Source organism: Pholcus phalangioides, unplaced genomic scaffold, assembly GCF_987345545.1.
Source record: "Pholcus phalangioides strain wild (caught in Gottingen) unplaced genomic scaffold, Ppha-v1.0 ptg000030l_1, whole genome shotgun sequence".
NCBI lineage: Eukaryota > Metazoa > Arthropoda > Arachnida > Araneae > Pholcidae > Pholcus > Pholcus phalangioides.
Genome location: NW_028301620.1, coordinates 1,676,427 through 1,697,373, shown reverse-complemented (window position 1 = coordinate 1,697,373; position 20,947 = coordinate 1,676,427). Strand labels below are relative to the sequence as shown.

The 20,947-nt window shown below is 38.6% G+C and overlaps 1 protein-coding gene across 1 annotated transcript in view; it reads left to right on the top strand.

Moving 5' to 3' along the window:
* The window catches only part of LOC149067436 (uncharacterized), a 40,431-nt gene extending 21,640 nt beyond the window's left edge, over nucleotides 1-18,791 (top strand). The window contains exons 3-6 of the mRNA XM_089252661.1: nucleotides 7,365-8,223; nucleotides 9,336-9,586; nucleotides 9,714-10,244; nucleotides 17,588-18,791. Coding sequence (XP_089108787.1) covers nucleotides 7,365-8,223; nucleotides 9,336-9,586; nucleotides 9,714-10,244; nucleotides 17,588-18,424 — 2,478 coding nt within the window. The 3' untranslated portion in view covers nucleotides 18,425-18,791. The remainder of the gene's footprint in view (nucleotides 1-7,364; nucleotides 8,224-9,335; nucleotides 9,587-9,713; nucleotides 10,245-17,587) is intronic.
* Nucleotides 18,792-20,947: the final 2,156 nt, after the last annotated feature.

Genomic DNA, 20,947 nt, shown 5'->3' with positions numbered 1-20,947 from the left:
AGAGGAAAATGGTTGAAAATGTGATTAAGGTGGTCTATATAGCATGCCTCATCTATGGAATCATCGCATACGAAAGCAATTAAACTGATTCAATCGATAATTTGTAGTGTAATGATTATGCTACCATGCAGATTTTCGACGTTTATAAGAGATGGACATCATTTGGCTCGCACATACGTCTCATCTTTTACCACACAACAACTAAATAAACTTAAAGTATCCCTTTCTAACTTTGACTTGCTTATGGATACCACCCCGTGTAATGTAGAAGGAGTAGTAAAAGGATGAGTTTTGCGTTTCCTCTAGTCCATTGCCCTTCCAAAGAAATTTGGACTCACTGACCTTAAAAAAATGGAATTTCAAATTGCGAGAAAGATACCGATTAGCGGTCAACCGAAACCGCATATGGGGGGGGGGGGGAGATATTTTCTTTTAATATCTTCAAATATTTTATCAAATTTCGAGATGCATTTTCCCTCACATTTTTCTTCTTCGAAATATTTTTCATGTTCTTCATCAACGCTCGTTTGAAATCACTCCTCAAGATTCATATTTCATTGAAATTATTTACTTCAAATTGAAAATCTTGAATTTAATAATTTCAAACTTCCAATCATTTCAATTCAAAATCTTAACTTAAACAATGTCAATTCAAAATCTTAACTTAAACAATGTCAATTCAAAATCTTAACTTAAACAATGTCAATTCAAAATCTTAACTTAAACAATGTCAATTCAAAATCTTAACTTAAACAATGTCAATTCAAAATCTTGATTTTAATCATTTCAATTGAAAATCTTGATTTTAATCATTTCAATTGAAAATCTTGATTTTAATAATTTCAATTGAAAATCTTGATTTTAATAATTTCAATTGAAAATCTTGACCTCTAACCATTTCGAATGAAAATCTTGACTACCAATCAATCTCCAGTTCAAATCAATGTTGATTCCAATCAACTCGATCTTGACTTCAAAATAAAGCTTGTTCAGAAATTTGTCTGTCTCTTTGATTACTGGTTACGCGTTTGGATCAAAGTTGGTTTTCATGCCTTAGTTAGGAGTTAACCAGTTCATAGGCGTGATTCTCTCTCAGCCCCCATCCTTTTATATCTGAAGAATAATCTAGAACCTAACAGAGAAATAGGAAAGCAAAAAGAAAAGATTCCCTAGTAACTGTTCAGATGATTCACAATTTTTTTCTTTTTCGCCAGGGGCTACATACATATATTTTTCTTATGTTACTTCATATCAGTTTTCCGATATGTTTAGAAAATAAATCCGACTGTTTACTTCTCACGGATGTGTAGCAAGTTCGGACTTTCATCCCCAGATAAAATATATGTATTATTATTATTTTTTTCCTTTTCTTTCCGAATTTCTTTTCAAGCCTGTCTTTTTCTATCTGCAAGAATTATATGACCCAGAAGGGCGGGGGAAGAGACTACCGAAACATTTACGACCCTAATAGCCAAAAGATGTTTCCCGATATGTGTCCATTTTTGTTTTTTTGGATCTGTAAACTCATCGCTTAAATAAACGCTTGAGGGAAAAACAAGATATTATACCTCCTCAATTTTACACAGATATCTTCTTTTCTTAATTATTTTTATACATGTTTGGCACTACTTGGCAATTTTTTTTCCAGCAAGAGTCAGTTTTTTCGTTTTTTGAGAATAGATTCAATTTTTTATTGACGCAGCTGCTGACGAACCCAAATGCCTTCAATCTCTCACACAGGTTGATGGAAGCTATTTTTTTTTAAAATTCAAATAATTTTAATTTGCAATAAAACATAGCCACAAGGCATTGATACATAATAAACATGCAACATACGAATCACCAAGGGATCGCTAGATCCATATAAGTTTATAAGTGATCACTAGAGCCCGGAAGTTCAGGCAAAATGCCATAAATGCTTCTTGTTTTTTGCTTATTTTTAAACGCATTTTTATAAAAATGCCTTTTTTGGATTTTTCTTGCTGTAAATATCTATTTCGACATTATTGTATGTTTGTCCTTGAATCTTGGATGTCATTTTCTGTGAAAACTTGAATATTTTAGGCTTCGAGGACCCTTAAATAAATTGCTCTTCATAAAAATTTCGATTCTTAGCATTATATATTCTTATCAGAAGGCCCCTCCCCCGGCTCCATTTGCACGCAAATAGGCATTAATGCCTAACAGATAGAAATCAGGCAAAACTTGGTATTGAGATTCGTAGAATGAACAAAGACTTTTGTCATCTCTGCTATACAGGGAAGAAACAAAAATTTACTCAGCCGCACAGGGCAAGTATTCATTTTGACGTCCCAACTAAGTCTAAGCTTGGCGCTTTTCCTGATGCCCCCCTCTAGTTTTCAGAGAGCAAATCAACGTGCCATCAACATCACATCGGAATTGTAAGAGTAGGTTTTAATTAAAACATAATTATAATTATTCACTAATTATTGTTCTTAAAATTTGGATTATAGTGCTTTGCATGTTAGCTAATTACGTTCGATCATTTCGATCAATTACGTGTCTAGTTTAATGAAATATCTTCTGACCTAAGTTTAAAGGATCACAATAAATTATTTTTGACATTATAGTATCAACTTGACTTGTCTAATATATATGGAAACACAGAGTAAATGTTTTTTTAATTTAACAATTTCAATTATTTTTCGGATCCTTAATTTTAGTTTTTACTTATTTTTCCTATTTTTAAATCAACTATAAATGCCTTTTTTCAGTGCCTAAACTTCCGGTCTCTAATGATCACAAACATGTTTGATGATTGTGGAACTGCGATCATGAAAATTGAGAAAACTCGTAACACAACATAAAACACGCCTAAAAATGCATTGTAAGATTTTAACATTGGGTAAAATATGATACAACGAAAATAAAATTACTATGCATAGCTACTACTAAGCCACACATGCACCTCGCCTATATTCCTCTGCGGAACCTCTAACGGATTGGTACATGTTGGAATGTGCGTATACGTTTAGGGAAACCTGACGTGGAGTTTGTTTCTGTGTAAAGCTTGTTATGTGTAGTGCTGCCATCTGCCACAAGTTTTTCTAACTATGAGTGATGTGTAATGATTGAATAATTTATCGTTGTAGGCCTGTTGCTTTCTGTGGCGAGACTTTTTAATGGGGAGATCAGCTCTCATTTTCGCTTCGAAGTTGGAAACCACCTTCAGCCGACCACCACCATGGGGTTCGAACCCGGATCCTCACAATGCGAGTCCGTCTCTATGACCACTCGACCACCACAGCGGCAAGCATAGTTAGTGGGAAACGATGATGGTGCACAACACATGGCACATTCTCAAACCTATTCGTTAATAGTTTCTCTGAAGAATATAATATTTACGAGTTGCATGTGCGGTTTAGGACCATGGCAGGAGGTTCAGTGTATGTTTAGGCGAGCTGAATTTTAAATTGTGCACAAACTAAGTGTAATGTGCAACCTCCTACATCGGTATCATTAATGTATCTCTGCAGCAGTTGATTGGATAACCCTTTAAACGCTATTAAATATTTAGCAAGAGGTCGAATACCATTTGGACACCTGCCTTTAACTTTATTAACCTGCAAATAAACTTGAGAGAGAGAGAGAAAGGGGAGTTGCCCTCTTCAACGAAACATAAATTTATACGTAATAACGCGTGATTCTCTCACTATAAACTAGAGCCGCCCTTAGGGGTGTGCGACAGGTGCAGTCGCACTGGGCCCCGTTCTTTCATAAATTCTTAATTCTCATCCATTCTGAAAATCGGCATTTTCAACTACTAAGAAATAATTCAGGAATCATTTCTTTATTAAATTCTGAATTTTCATCAGTAAGTTCTAGAAGCATTTCTTTCATTTTTATTCTATATTTTCATGGGTGCTGTGGCATTACTTCTTTCAATTAATCTGAATTTTCTTTCTTATTTTCTATTCATCGATTCTGAATTTTGATTATTCTCAGATAATTTCTTTCATAATTTCAGTTGGTTTTGAAATCATTTCTTTCATCAATTTAGAAAAAAATTTCAGCTCAAAATTTGCATTATTATCCTTTTTTTTCGTTAATTATTGTATGGATATTTTCCCGCATTCCTGTATATTTTTAATAATGTATGAATTCTTTCGTATGGCCGATTCCCCTTTTCCACAGAATGCATATAATCGGGTCTAAGAGGCTCTAAAATTATTAAGAAGCCTCTGGTGCCGCTATTATTTCCTTTCCGGGGCTTCGGTGAAAGCGGCTTTGATATAAGCAGTTACTTTTAGATATCTTCGTCAAGCTGTATATACGTTATATCATCTCTTGCAAATAGACAATCAAATTATGAAATAAAGTATATAGAAACGTCCTCTCCACTTGTCAATACAAGATTCATCGAAAGACTGGTTATTTGTGGAGATGAAGATTACAAGGAAGAAAATTCATGACTGCCCCCACGGGGACTCGAACCCCGGTCGCTTGCCGGACGAGTGCTCTACCATCTAAGCTATGGAAGCAGATAGAATATTTCAACCTTGGAGCGTATATATATATGTTCAAAGGCACCGTACATGGACGGCGTCAACAATCAACTAATAGCTCGTGAATGACAAAGGCCAACCAGATGGCCATAAGCATATAGAAACGTCCTCTCCATCTTGTCAAAGATGGTAGAGCACTCGTCCGGCAAGCGAGAGACCGGGGTTCGAGTTCCCGTGGGGGCAGTGATGAATTTTCTTCCTTGTAATCTTCATCTCCACAAATAACCAGTCTTTCGATGAATCTTGTAAAGTTTAAGTTTAGTGAAACTCATGTTAAGGCAATGATGTGAACAGAATTCTCACATAATAGTGTGAAGGGCCTAGGCCAGGAATTCGTTGTGCTCTTATATTGATTTTCTAGTAAATTTATAGGGTGAAAATTATTAATCGATGATGATAATGATAAGTTTGATTCTCCAGGTTTAGAGCACTGTCAGCCTTCTTCTTGTGAAGGCCATAGAAGTGTTTTTTTCTTCTCTGAAATTATTTTCACGGATATTTCAAAAGCATTTTGTTTTTAGAAACATGTCCAACACAAAAAAATATCGATATTTTCACTGTTTTCAAGAAATTAATTTAAATAAAAAAAAAAAATTAAACATTTCTGATGTGATGATTGCTATTGGGATCACCTTAACCTTTTCACTATATTCTATCCCTAGCAGATATTCGGCCGGATATCTGCATAAGTCTAATAACAAACTGATTTTAAAAAATTATATTAATTGGAATTTTATGCATAAATTAAAAACTTACTGATTATATTTTATTGATAATATAAAGATATCCCTTTCTGTGCACGAGGATGTATCTTGACAAGAAAAGTATTGAGCTACTGAAAGGGGCAAAGAACATCTACAGTGCGAAAATAAGTCGTAAATTTTATGATGCATGAGAATAAATGATGGTTGCAATTTTCTTAATTAGATATAAATTTGTAACAAGTATTTTAAAAAATTGATTCCGTAAGTGCAGTGATACTTCAGCTTATGAATTTTTCGGCTAACAAGATTTTTTTTCATTGTTTTATTGCCTTGGCTAACAAATACGGATTCAGTTAACAGACATTTTCCATAATGTGAATGCACGCACTATCATAAAATAGCTACGTCGTGAGCTGAATTTTCGCACCAATCATCATCAGAATTACTACTAGAGCCCGATTACCTCATGTCCACTTAGGAATCTTTTTTAAGATGTACCTACACTTCTCTTTCTGAAATTCTTTGAACCATTTCATATAAAATCAAAGATTCAACCAAAGTAGAAAATGCATTGAAAAAGAAAGAGAGCCTATGTTTCATCCATATTGTTATGGGCACATCCATATTTTTATGGGCATCTTTTTCTCAGCCACCTCGTTGGGCATTTTGCCTGTTGTGGCGTTGTATTTGTATTTTCAGAGCACGTGTTCTTTCAGTGCAAGACTCTTAGTGTCAAGCTGAACATTCTGGACATTCTAGGAGATTATGTTTTCCATCTGCATGTATCAGACACAGAAATGAGCTGAACAAATCACAAATGGATGGGGACACTAATGGACTCGATTGGGTTGTTTCAACACGAGCTTTATAGCAGACTAAAGCTGGTGTTGGTTGTGTGCATACTTAGCAATAAAAAGATTTTCAGCATCGCTCATCTTCCTGTAAATTCTCATTTATCCACTTTTTTAGCTGTTCATTTTAGCCTTTAATCAGTTTTGTCTTTTTTATAGCATTCCTTGATGTTTTAAAAAACATCTTCAAATTTTGGGCACAAGCTGGAACTAATCAAACGATTTTCCATATGAAGCTATGGGAAATATGTTTCAGCAAACGAACGTGATTCCGAAGCGAATCATCTTTGCTAGCTGAGGTATCACTGTTATATTGAAATACAATACTGTATAGAGAGATTTAGATGGCTTTTTTCTCAGCCAGAGATATCAAGGAAACAGTTATTTTCCGGATATTATGCTGAGGTGAGCTCGGAAAGAAAAGTCATCACGTCTCCGCCGGGACTCGAACCCAGGCCCTCTTGCATACCGGGCAAGCATGCTACCATCTACACCACTGGAGACACATGAATCTGCCTTCCTAATTTCACGCACTGTGTCGTGAGGCGCTCACGACACAGTGCAGTCACCTCAGCATAATATCCGGAAAATAACTGTTTCCTTGACAATACTGTATATCATTAAATTTGATTTCAGTATCAATAAAAATCTTTCAATTACCAGTTTTTGATATCTATTAAGTAATAAATTGCACAATTAAAATTCAATTTCAATTATTGGAAATTACCAATACTTTAATTTTAAATTAAAAACGCCAATTTTATTTATAATTGTGATGAGTTTTAAGGAAACTGTGATGTTCGGCCAAAACATTTGCCGAATATTCGTTATTCGGCCAAATCATTATTCATCCCATCCCTATATAAAACTAGTTATCACACGCTTGTGCTGTCATCTAGTAATTGTAAAGTAGTTATACACAGCCTTTATATTTCAAAACACCAACACCTAAACGTATGTGAGAAATGTTACGGGAATTAAAAAGAAAATGGTACGTTCAATGGTGAAAGTTTAGAATATTTTATTAAAATATTTTTTTGACGCAACGTCATAGACGGCGGGTCAAGGCAGTTAGTTTAATGAAAAAATTCTCCTAATTCGAGAATGACTTACTTTGACCCAAAATTCTTATGAAAAATATTGAAATGGAGTTATTTTGTTTATAACCAATAAATTATTCATTCTGCGTCTCAGCTTTCAGTACATTAACGGGTGATATATATATATATCATTTAATATATCTTAATTAAATGTTAAATTAATTAAATGTATCTTTATTTCAGTACGCGAAGCCAGCCAAACGAACTCAGGATGGTTCGCCCGCTGTGACGGCGGCACCCGATCATCCGAAAGAAGAGGTAGTCGAGCGATCGGTTAAAACTAAGCAGTCGGAAGTTTTGTTGAAAAATGATTGCGGTGGTCCAGCAGCTGCTGTCGATAATCAGAAGCTCCCCAAAAAGACTACACAACAACAACAATCGGCTTCTGCGAAGCTTAATTTTTCGGTGCAAGTTGTACAGCAGTTCAACAACTCTGCTCAGCCCTTACCGCAAACAGTGCAGACTAATGTCACGGTCAACACTTTTGACAGCAACGTGGTCGGTGCTCCCACGGAAAACAAAGCTATCGGGCCCCCACAGACAACCGGTCAGTCGGCAGCTCCGGGGACCGTTGTCAGTGCGACGCCCGACGAAATCGCACGACCGTCTTCAAACGTCGTTAATCAACAGCAGCAGAACTGTAAGCAAGAGAATAAGAAAGATAAATCAAACGTGTGCCAGTTCGAGGACAGTACAGTGTCTGACTGCAATAGCGGAGACAGGTTCTCGGACACGTTTCCCACTCTTGGGTTTGCTGAAGATTCCAACGGTGAAGACGTCATACACCCGGATATCCTTAAAGATCTTATCGACGACGTCTTCATCAACTCAGCAGACATCATGAAAGACTTTAATTTCGAGGATAGTGTCGGAAGCCCCCTGAAGAGCAATGAGAAGGACCAAATCCAAGATCTAGTCAAAGACTTCAAAGAAACAGCTGCCGCTTCGGAATTGCAGCTGGCCTTGCAAGACACCGAAAACCTCATATTCAACCATCCCATGACTCAGCAGCAGCCGCAAAACAGCCAACAGTCTCTGATAGGTAATCTTTTCAGTTGTTTCCTATGTATAGAGGCGGCTTTGGCTCACCTGCCGCCCTTAAAGACGACTGGTGGGAGCCTTAAATGACTTTAGCCTAGGGGATTCTACGATAGACATTTTTTTTTTAATATTTTAAATGCAATAAAATCCTTTCGATCTCATACGTCGCGCTTTCAAACAAACTTTCCCGTTTCTTTACTCAGAATTATTTCAACGCTCTCAATCATGCCAGATAACTTTCTGCACATTATAGCTCTCGATGATAAACCATTATATTTTCCTTTCTTTTTTGGGGGTTGAAGTTATTAATCAATCTGCAACATATGAGTTGAAAGTTGTTAATTATGAAATTCCTATTCTGAGTTGCCGTACGCAGAAACTGGGGGAGTGAGAAGGTTTTGGTGCTCCAGGTCCTGGACACGAGAGAACTTGAATTCTGTCTTCGCCTTCATTTGACCACTCCTGGAGGCACCAAAATGCACATTTGTCTCCTGTGATAGAGTCAATTCTGGTTTCTGGTATCACGGTCCCAAGCCCTGTCTGTTCCCTAAAGTTTTCTCAACATCTTCGTTGTCAAGGTATGGCTCCAAAAAGCGACATTACTGGTGTCTTGTGAATTTTTATTATTCAAAAATTTTAAAAATGCATATGTCTAAACGAATGTATAGGCATCGGAAGTGTTTTAGACAGACCTGTGGGTGCTCACTTTCAACTTTATGCAGGAAATTGTCGAATTTTCGATTGAATTCCGGAGATGCTCAAAAGTGTTTTACAAAATTCTATCGGTGCTCGAGCACCCACAACACCCTTGGCTCAAATGCCACTGAATGAAAACTTCGGCTGCCACCCGGGTGCACCGCACCCTTTGCTCCCTTGTTTAAACCGCTATTGTCTATGTAGTATCAAAACTTGTTATAACTCCCATTTTCTTATTTCGAAAATGTAGACATATATAATATAATTGTAGAAAATATTTGGATCTTTTTTATTTTTCATCGGTTTGGGGGGGGGGGGGAGGAGAGAAAATGAATCACGTATGTTATCCCCCATCCTACGTACGCCTCTACAGACCTGAATATTAAAACTTAAAGCACCGACTATTTTTCTTTCCAGGTAATTTGTTTTATCCGTCGGTGTCTGCGATGCCAGCCATGCCTGTCATGAGCCAGACTGCAACCACTCCATTGCCTTCCCTCTCCTATATGTCCCAGCAGCAACAGCAAAGGATGATGCCATATAGAAATCAGCAGTCAACGCCAATAGGTAGTGCTGGAGGAAGCCTCAACATTGACTTTAAGTTGACCGAGCCCAATCCCGCTGCACTTACTCTCAAACAAATGGCCGAACAACATCAGAATATGCAGGTTTGTAGCGTGCAGACGTGCTTCTTCTTTGAAAAATTGAATAATTTTGAAATAATACGGTAGAAGTAAGTGAAATGTAATACGTATTTGTTCAAATTCTTCTGAAAATTGTTTTCTTCGTTTACAGAAACAGCATCAACAGCACCTCAGCCAAGGACTGGGTCCCGGATCTTCTCTGCGGTCCCATTTCGATTTAGATAGCCTCGCCAATCCCATGTCGAACTTCGCCAGGTCCAGGTTCTTGAACAACGTGCCAACTGTTGCTCAGAAACAACAGCAACAGCAAAGCATCTTCAATAGCCCATCGTATGAGCCGGCGCCGCCATCTTTTCCAGGTGTGGTACCGATTGGCACAGTTGACGCAGCCTCTGACATCTTCAAGCAGAGTCACTGCAGGCAAATATCAGACGGAGAGAAACAGCAGCAGCAGAGGTTGCAGCAACAGCTCTCGATAGGGAGTGTCGACAAGAAGCAAGTTTATGCGAATAATGGGATAGGAGGTTACTTCTCGGATTCTGGTGGAATGGCATCGGCTAATCCGAACCTACAGATCGGTCAGAATAAGTTCGGGGGTGATGCCAACAACAGTCGGCAACAGATCAATGACAGGTTAACGATGTCTCACGGAAATTCGATGCAGCAGCAGGTTCATCAGCAGGTAAAAACCGATTTTATTTAGAGTGATTTAATTTCAGATATTTCCCAATTATATTAGTGATTTTACTTTGATATCTCCCAATTTTATAAGTGATTTTTAGGGCATTACCCAATTTTATATTAGTCATTTTATTTTACATAATTTCCTATTTTATGTTGCAATTGATTATTGAGGTTCTTTGTATGTGATTATTTTATTCACGTAAATTTTATCTCATTTTGAATGCAGTCTGTCATGTTCCCGTCCCTCCTCGGGGTAATGGCAGAAATTGCTGATCGGCGATAAAGCCTTGGCTTTATTCGGTTCTGTATTACGACCAGGGCCGCAACTAGATGTTTGGTCACCCGGGGCAAGTGCGCATTTTGGTGTCCCCTTGTAATGTTGAAGGAGAGGTTTGAGAATAAAATTTGCGTCCCCTCTGGTCCAACGCCCGGGGCACGCTTGCTCCCCACTAGTTGCGGTGCTGAATGCGACAGCTCGAAAACGCTTTTTCTAGCTCCCCCCCCCCCTTCTGGTAATTTTGTACGCGTTCGAAAGACGGGTAAAATTGCATCGAAATTATTGAAATCTGTTCGATTTTCATGAATTTTATTCAATAGTCTTCACTGCGTTCTTCAGGTTGGATATCTCGGTGGTTTTCGCCGCCAGTTCTCGCTCTATAGTCCTTCTATAAACCAAACACGTGGGGGTGAGATTTTGCTATAAGAGAGGGATGGGTGAGCTAAAGCAATTTATCAAATGCAAGACCATAATATACACGCACGCAGTCTGAAAACAAAAGCGAGATAGAGGTTATGGATGGATGAAGGGGGGGGGGATTTTTCATAGTTCATCGCATTTGCTCTTGGGTTACGTATATGGAAAAGGCAAGCGCCGATCGTTATTCGTAGATATTTTCTCTAGCCATTGTTTCCAGTAACATGGCATTGAACTTCCGATATTCGCCAAATCCCTCTCTTTCCTCATTGTCTGGTGGTTGTAAAAAATCGTATAATATCAATTTCTTCATTCCACACATTCGCTTCCTTCAATCGGAAGTCATCATCGAAACATTCCCACCCATTCCTGGAACTATCCATTTATTGCGTAATTATAAGGTTTTCTTGGACATGCCATGTGAACTGATGATGATGTCCAGAAAATTTGAATTCGTGGTTTTCTGTGAAGCCTGCTTTCTTTTCTAAAGTCAGCGGAAGTTTGTTTCATCCTTTTAGCAGAGCCTAAATCGATTATAATCTATTGTTATTGTGTGTGTTTGCGTTTTGTGTAATGATCGCAGTGGAGGAAACTTGTTCGGAGCTGCATGCTAATAATAATTCTGCAAGAACAAAAGAAAAAGGATAGGAAAATATCGTATAGGCCTATGGTATTATAGAGCTCATTTATATACACTGTATTCGCTACTTTGCGATGATTATCATCTCTTCTTTTATTTATTTATTTGCAATTGCATCGGAAACATATTCGAGGCATGTGTAGTAATTGGCAAGTTATTCGAGTTGAATGTATTTATTATTCAAATATTTATATTACTGCCGACGAAAGCGGGAGGGAGGAGGGTATTTTTTTTAGCTCGGTGGGAACGAAGGAAAAACAGGTTGTGGGAAATATACACGGTGTTCTATTACGCAGCATCTGGTTTTTTTTTACGAAGTTACTACTAGAAATCATTGAGCAAATACTTTCCGAAAAATGCTATAAAATAAAAGTGTTATGAAAGAAAACAGATATTTTTTTGTGAGTGTGAATTTCATTGCAGGGTGCTTGTTTCAAGAAAAATGATCTCCATTACACTCCAAAAGTATCGATAAACATGACTTTTTTAAGCGGATGTCAAGTTTTCGAGGTTTCATTTAATCTTGGTTTGGAGATTTTTAAATATCATATATACATATTTATGTACTAATATATAGTTAAACAATTCCAATATTCTATCATTTATCAATCAACAAAAAAAAACCATTATCTGCAGGTTTTTGTGAAATGTCTCTATATAATCTCAAATTAGAGGGCAAAAAGAAAGCTTGTCGAAACATCTGTTATTTGTGAAAAAGAAGTGAGGTTTCGGAAAATATGGAAAACTTTCATTTTTTTTTAAACTCGAAAATTTTGATCTCGCTCCGCTCAAACATTGTAGACACCATTCACGGATCTTTTGCATCTATCTGTGATTTTTTGTAGTCCTCAGATTGAGTTCCAAACAGTGGGAAATGACCCTATCCTAAGGTTGAGGGAGAATATTAGACCAATGCAAAAATGATGAAATACACGTCGGTGTAAACAATGTCGCGAAAATTTATTAACTGGCCAACGCCTGAGCAATTTCGAAAAACTGGATGTGATAACACAGTACGAATCGTAGTCCACTAGCGTAGCTATCTTGTGTACACTTGGAGAGGAGAGGTTTCTCTCCATTGACCCTAGTATTGTGCCATTCCCGGTAATTACAGTAAAACCTCTCTTTTGCGGACGCTGACGGGCCATAAAGATCTATCCGTGAGAGGGTTGTCGCTAATCAGGGGGTTGAAATGCACACTTTTATTATACAAGGGGTAAATTATATTATTTGGGTAAAAGAGGAGTGTCCGTTAAGATTGGCTTTACTGTATAAATGTCGAGTTATCGAGGCTCTACTGTATTAATACTGTGTGCGACGCTGTGGTGGTCGAGTGGCCATAGTAACAGACTCGCATCGCGAGGTCCCGGGTTCGAACCCCACCGTCACCACAGTGATGGTCAGCTGAAGTTGGTTTTCTGTGGTTCCCAACTTCAAAGCGTGAATGCGAGCCGAGATCTCCCCTTTAAAAAGTCTCGCCACAGAGAGCAACAGACCTACAAACAGTACAAATTTAATTCAATCACAACACTCACTTCACTTCGAAATATAGATGGCGGCACTGAAACATCAAACACAACACTACATACGCACTCAGACTGTTAAGTACACACACAGTTACACTTCCGGCACAACTCACTAGGTAGTAAATCGCCCATAGATGGTGATAGACCTGCGTTGTGCTCGGTTTGAAAGAAAGAAAGGAAGGGTTCCCAGCTACCTGGAAAGTCAGGGAAATAGAAAAACGAGAGATCAGGGGAATATGCAAATATTTGATAAAAGTCAGGAGCCCCAAAGCAGAACATGCTGAAATCTGCGATCAGTGCTATTGTAGAACTATCTGAGAGAATTTTAAGAAAAGTACAGAAAACACAATTATGGTGATTTTCACGGCAGAAAAATTCTGCTTGAGGGTCTGGGGGATCTGTAAAGGGAAAAAATTGAAGCTTGAAAAACATCTGGAAGGGAGCCCTTTCTGGTAAATAATTTCTATGGAGGAGCCTAGTAGGCCTAATTTTCATTCATTCATCAGTTACTGATTTATTATTATTATTCAAAAATACTTATAATTATTTTTTTCGAATATACTGGGTTTTTTTTTTTGTATTTTTCTCGAGCTGACGCGGAGCCCCTGGGGAGTTCACACGGAGCCCTTGGGGCTTCGCGGAGCACCGATTGAGAACCGTTGGTTTAGAGAAAGGGGAAACATTTTTGAGTTTGGAAAATGATCAAGTGGATTTGGCCTGGAACCTCAACGTGACAGTACATTGAAAATTAAAGCTCCTCATGAATGGCGTGGATGGTGATAATGATCAAGGGCATTCGAGAATGACTCGCTTTTTTTTTTCCTGCCCAAAATACGTTTTTATTGCTCGAGGGGTATTCGACGCGGATTGGAATTCTTCGCCGGAAGAGCCACCGGCTGATTTCGGGTGGGTCAATGTCACGATAATACGTACGTGACTTTTCTGCCACCTGCCCCTCCTTGTCTGACGTTCAGAAGACATTCGAAGTGGGGAAATACAAGAGAAGCGCAGTGGAATCTGATTCGAATCTAGTTCAGGAATTTCATCCCTCCAAGTTTGAAATGAAGAGGGTGTGTGTTCTGAATGCATTAAATTAATATATATATATATATATACTGGTATATACACACTCAGGGTTCGTTGATATACATCCATCGATATATATCCGATATTTATTTTCTAAATAACAAGACGTATGATATTTTCGATATTTTCAGTCGAAAAGGATTTGGTATTTTCATTGGTAAATGAGTTTATCAACCATAAATTAGTTTATCTGAAAATAAATAAACTAATTTGTTCAAACGTAAAATATTCAGTTGAAAATGGGTTGGTATCTTCAGTCAAGAATGAGCAGATATTTTCAGTTCAGAGTCTGATATTGTCATTCGAGGGTGGTTTGACATTTTCAGCCACGGATAGGATGATATTTTCTGTTGTAAATGGCTCATATTTCCAGTCAAAAATGGTTTGATATTTCCAGTCGAGAATGGGCAGATGGTATCAGTTGAAAATGGTTCGATATTTTCAGTCATAAATGGGCTGATAGTTTTTATGGGCATCTTTTTTTCAGCCACCTTGTTGGGCATTATGCCTGTTATGGCCTTTGTATTTTGAATAGAGGATGGTTTGATATTTTCAGCCCAGAGTGGACTGATATCTTTGTCTCATGTTGTTAGTTGTAAATGGGCTGATATTTTCAGTTGAGAATGCTTTGATATTTTCAATAGGGAATGGTTTGATGTTTTCAGTTGAGGATGGTTTGATTGTTTTCAGCCAAAAATGGGCCAATATTTTCAATTAAGAATGGTTTGATATTTTTAGTCATTGATGGTTTGCAAAAAGTTATGTGAAACACAAAAATGTATTTATAAATATCAGATGAATGTTTTTAGCTAAAGGGATACGTTCTAACTATTAGTTTACATCAAGCCTGAAAACAATTCATTATCAACAATATGTTAACTATTCTATCGAAATATTCTATCGAAAATATCGGATATATATCAAAATATCAGATATTTCCGGTATTTTCTGGATATACTGTAAATGGAGTAATGATGTGCACATTAAAACCTGGTAGCAGTGCAACACCCGAAGTCATGAAAATGCCCATAAGAAAATGTTGCAAAGCATGCGAGATTTTGAAAGAAATGAATAGTAAGCTATGCAATTTTTTCAGATATTACTCAGCAAAGATGTAAAAGACTGCTATAAATTTGAATGGTCTGAAATACAACCATTTCATTAAAGAAAAAGAAGCAGTCATGGCACACCTTTACATTGGGTTCGTCTTTCTCATATACAAATTTAAAACTAAATTTGAATAAAGTACAATCACTGATTTAGGCCAGGATTACACTATAAAAATTTTAGAAAATTTATTTTATAAATCTTGAAAAATGCAACCAATAAGCATATCGGTTACATTCGAGCGAATATAACCAACAGATTTATTGGGGTTTTTTTTTTTTTTTTTTTTGTGAAGTTGTATGGAAGATCTTTTTTTTTATTCTGAATTACGAATAGCGGGCTTTAAATTTTTGTAGCCGTGGCCTAGACCCACGAACTTAATAAAATTCTTTTTCCTAACACACACATTGACTGGCATACAATATCTTTCTTACCCCCTTCATAGGCCTATCTGGGCCCGCCTGCAATCCCACAATCAGCCCTTTGGCATTAGGCATAGGGGAAAACTTTGATTCTGGTCTGGCCTGGTACTCTTGTATCTAGTCATGGGGCAGGTGTTAGCCAAATTTCTTCTTTTCTCAGGGTCCTGCCGTGCTGGAGTTACTATCCCCCAACCCGCAAGGGTAAAAGGCTTATATCCCTGGAGGGACAGAGCCTAGGCCGTGACTGGTTTGTCGGAGTTACTATCCATTTTATTATAAAATTTCATGCCTATATATAAAGGGTTTAAAAAAAACTCTCCAATGTGAGTGTCCTCTTGAAAATTCATTTTTTTTTAGCGTGTTTTACTTAACATGAAAATTCAGGAATTTGCCATTTTCACTTCGAAATATGAAAAGCAGACGGCAGCACCAATACAAAAAGAAATACGTAAAACTCTGGCAAGATAAGTACGGTAGGATCACGCATATAAACACACAACACGTTCCAGCATGTGTCAATTCACTAGAAATTCCCCTGAGGAATGTTTAGGAGGTGCATGTAAGGTCTGTAGCGTACGCAGGGTTTCCCAAAGGAAGGGTTTTCGCATTTGTTTTCTTCCTAATGGGGGGGGGGGTACATTTTTACTATAAAAATACACCCTAATCTCGGCTCAAGGGTTGGAGGTCAGGAATACATACAGGATACTTTGTCAGGCAGACAGCTTTTTCATTTGTCACGTTAGAAGATTTTGAAACGGTATGTTACTTAATATGACGAGATATGTGAATATCTTTGTTCATATGATATAAGGAGTTTGGTATTCATTAAATGATAATAATCATCGAGTATTTTCGGGTTTTTGATTCCGATATCACAACTAATATTTTAGGCACAGCCAGTCTCTTGTATGTGTGTTTTTTGACGTCACGGAAATGTAATTTTACTCCATAAAGAAGAGAGTCTTTTTCGTGAGAAGCACAAATGTGTCGTCTAGAATTTAAGATGGCCGTGCGGTCGGTATTCGTGGAATATCAGGCGGCAGAATTTCGTCCTCGGTTAAGTCCATCGAAAGGATTAAATGAGAGAGAGAGAGGGAAGTCCTCCATCGGGTGTTGATGCCTTTTGTTCCCGTTTTTCCGGAACGTCTCTTCCGCGCAACTTGATTTAACGCGTTGTGGTCAAAGGTTCACAAGATGACGGCATTAAAAGCTTACGGCGAAAATTGATGGCTCTGGAGGAATCTCTTCCACCATCCGACCACACCAGCAGTTCCTGTTATTACACCGTCGTCGCATTTTGCTTTGCCTGCAAACTCTCTCTCTCTCTCTCTCTCTCTCTCTCTCTCTCTCTCGTGCTCTCCCCCTTTAATTTTCTTCTCCAAAACCATGTTGTGGCGCGAGCGACCGTGCTTTTGGTTGGATGAAGAATCGAGAATCGCGTTACGGGTGTTCCTGTTAATGACTTCGCCTTCGTGGTTTTGTGTGCGTGCGTACATGCGTCGCGTTGCGGTAACACGGCATATGTACTGCATTCTGTTGAAGATGGAAGAGGAAATGTGCCGTGTTATCGGTGTTTGGAGGACTTTGATGAATATTTAAAGTTCAATAACGTTGACTGTAGAAGTGTCCGGTAATATGTGTAGGAATACAATGTTCGTTAATTCGCGGATGATCCGGGAGCTGCAAAACGAACGATTCATTACTACGTATTATTCGTTGATGTGATTGATCGTGGTTTGGCCAACGAATGAGATAAGCTCGGCATTCGATTTATGCGTAACTTATTCATGATTAGTCGCGATATTTCAACTTGTCAAGTCACTTTTCGCAAAGGATTACTTGAAAAATTTTCTTCTCTTTTTACAGGTTCTAAACGCTGGATCGAATGCTCCCGTGAGATCTCAAGACAATCAATATGCCAACATTTTTCCTTACAGGCAACAACAGCAAGTCAGCAACAGCAACATATATAATGTTGTTAATCCCATGCAACAAGCTAATGCTTTCGATCAGCATTTCCCTCCTCACCCGATGAATGTCAACAGAATCGTGAGTCATCGCAAACAGAGTGTCTCTTCCGACGGCGGGGTCCAGCTATCGTCTCCTGGAGACCAGCTTTCTTCAGCTATCACCTCTGTACCTTACACTCAACCCTTCATCAGTAATAACCCGCAACGATTTTCTGGTTCACCCACGAATCAGTGGAGGAGCGTGCACCATCATCAAGTTCAACACGACCCTTCTATAAACTCTGCGCCTGCAGATGTATTCCAACAGCACCATCACCAGCATCATACTTTCACTTCTATGACCGAACTCGCGGTGATGCAACAACACCAAAATCACGTACCAGCGGGATTGCAGCACCATACGTGCAACAAAATGGCAAACGAGCTTTCTCAGTCCGGTCGGGGCGGATCCAAGCCGAACTTGATGTCGCCGTCGAATTCGTCCATTCTGCATCAGCAGCAGCAAAACCGTCCAGCCGGTCATTTTACGGGATCAGTCGATAGCCAGATGCTGGCATCGGACGTGGCGACGCAGTTGACGTCGTCGAATCCCGTTTACGGCAATCACCAGGACTCCCATCCGCTGAATCTCGACTTTTTGGATAACATTGATGGAACTACGTCGGACCTATTGAATTTCGATCAAGTGATGCAGAACGCGGGGAACCATTTTCCCTTGCTAGACGATATGTGACATTCTTTAGCAGATGACTCATACGTAGACTGTCGTGCAATCCAATCTATTATTTTTCTGACACTTTGAAGTGCCGCGTGAATCATTTTTGAACAATCAAAAACGTGCCAAAAAAATAATAATAATTGTATCGTTTCGCTTTTGTGTTCGGAGGACATTGCTGTTTGGGAACATCGCAGTTCGAACATTCGTTGAAAGTTATTTACATACGCAATAGAATTTATTCAGGTTTGAAGTATAATACGTATACATACTCGAGTATAAGAATCATACGCGGTCCTGTTCCCTGTTGAACTTCTCTTCACGTTGTTACTCTTCGCGGACGGTGATTTTGGGGGCGCCATTACGCATTTTTGTAAGCTACCGGTACTCAATTGTTACAAATATGAATTTCGTTGCTGAAAATTATATTTATATTTCGTCTCGCGTGTGCACCCCACGGGAAGGTGCTCAATATTGCAATACAGACAGCAGGTGGTTGGCTCAGTGAGCCAGCCGTAAAACCGTGTCTTGAAATTGAAAAGAGGGGCGAGGGATTGAATCCCATAGAGATGTCATTTACTTTATTATTAGCTATATTATGTTAAAAAATTCTTTATTTTCATTTCCCATTAGCCATTCTTTATTTGGAAGGTAGGTGACAGCAAAAATATACACACAAATATACACAAATATACACAAATACAACGCCACAACAGGCAAATTGCCCAACGAGGTGGCTGACTTAAGAACATCATGGATCCCCGAGCCATTTTTTTGGAGGCCCTACCTACTACTACTACACCACACATGCGCCCCGCCCACACACCCCCCCGGAACCCCCTAACGAATCGGTACATACGGGAATGTGCGTGTACGTGTAGTGAAACCTGACGTGAAGTTTTGTTGTTTCTCTGTAATGCTTGTTATGTGTAGTGCTGCCATCTGCCACTAGTTTTTCTAACTATGAGTGAAGTGTTATGATTGAATGATTTTTATTGTTGTAGGACTGTTGCTCTCTGTGGCGAGACTTTTTAACGGGGAGATCGGCTCGCATTTGCGCCTTGAAGTTGGGAACCACAGAAAACCAACTTCAGCCGACCACCGCTGTGGGGTTCGAACCCGGATCCTCGCATCGCGAGACCGTCACTATAACAACAAACCATCTGTCATTTTCACTTCAAATATATGGAAGACATATGGCAGCATCACTAGAACATAAAACGCATAGCTCTGACGTCACAAATACGTTAGGACCAAACGTACAATCAGAACGCACGTTCCAGAATGTGTCATATTCGTTAAGAATTCCCACTGTTGAGAATGCAGCAACAACAACATGCTTCACCCGCGGACACTTCCGCGCCGACCTAACATGGCAACTAGTGGAAATTTCCCACTCCCTCCGTTATTTCCATGCTCCGCATGGTGCTAAATTACCGTCAGTTAATTACCTCGAACGCAGAACTACATACATGCGACGTGAAAACATTGGTCTGGAGAATTATATTTCTCATTTTCAAAAAATTTTCTTCATACGTAGAAGTTTAAAACATGAGAGAGAGAAAAAATCGGTTTGATATGAGTTAATAAAAAATACTGATCGCATTTAGGGCATTAAGTTAATTCCCCTCTGGTTTTTGTTGGCGGCTGTCTTGAACAATAACTCCTGATGAGATGCCAAATGGTAAATTTTCCAGGGGTTGGGGTTGCACTAGTTTCTCATCGTTATGAGGAAATCACTCTTTATCCGCGTTACTATGACGTTAAATTCACATATTTAAATGCAATCTCTTATACCGTAATGTAACAATTCATACCGTTATACGGGATGAATATACGGCCCGTTACATGTAGTTTCGGAAGAGAAAAATGAAAGACATCATTTTTCAAATTCTCGAAACTGTTGGTCCCAATCAATCACGTCGCTTCTTAAGAATAATTCTTGAAACGACGCTCGATAACGAATTCCTATTTCTGGGGTTATTCCCATTAAAAGCGGCTACACACGTAAATGCACGTTTGACAAGCATGCATGTTTAACCCTTGCAGCGGCAACCCCGAAATATCTCGGGTTCTTAAAACGCTCTCATTCCCGCAACCCCGAGCCCAAATACAGTTGTAAGGTTTCTTCTCCTGATAACATGTTTTCCATCCCCCTCGTTGTGTCGTTGTGTCATTCAACTGCCAGTGGACGGAGTCAACTGTTGTTCAAAGTCTGATAACAGAAGGAGAAATATGATGTTTTTCCCTGTCCCTTCGAGGTACAGTAGTATATAGTATTATTGCGTACAGCATAAATAACAGAAAATGATAGGGGTTTTTTTGTAAGTTTGGGGGGGGGGGCTCAAATCGGGAAAAAAAGATTCTTTTTGAAAATAGTTGGTGATTTCTAGAAGGTTTAGTGATTTCTACTGCGGCAGTCATAATGCGGATCGGGAAAATTTTAAAAACCGCTTAAAATGTTAATCTTTTTTGCACATTACATGCTCAAGCGTCTGTAGGATAATTTCGCACGAGCATTTTGATTGTACAAGCGGCTTG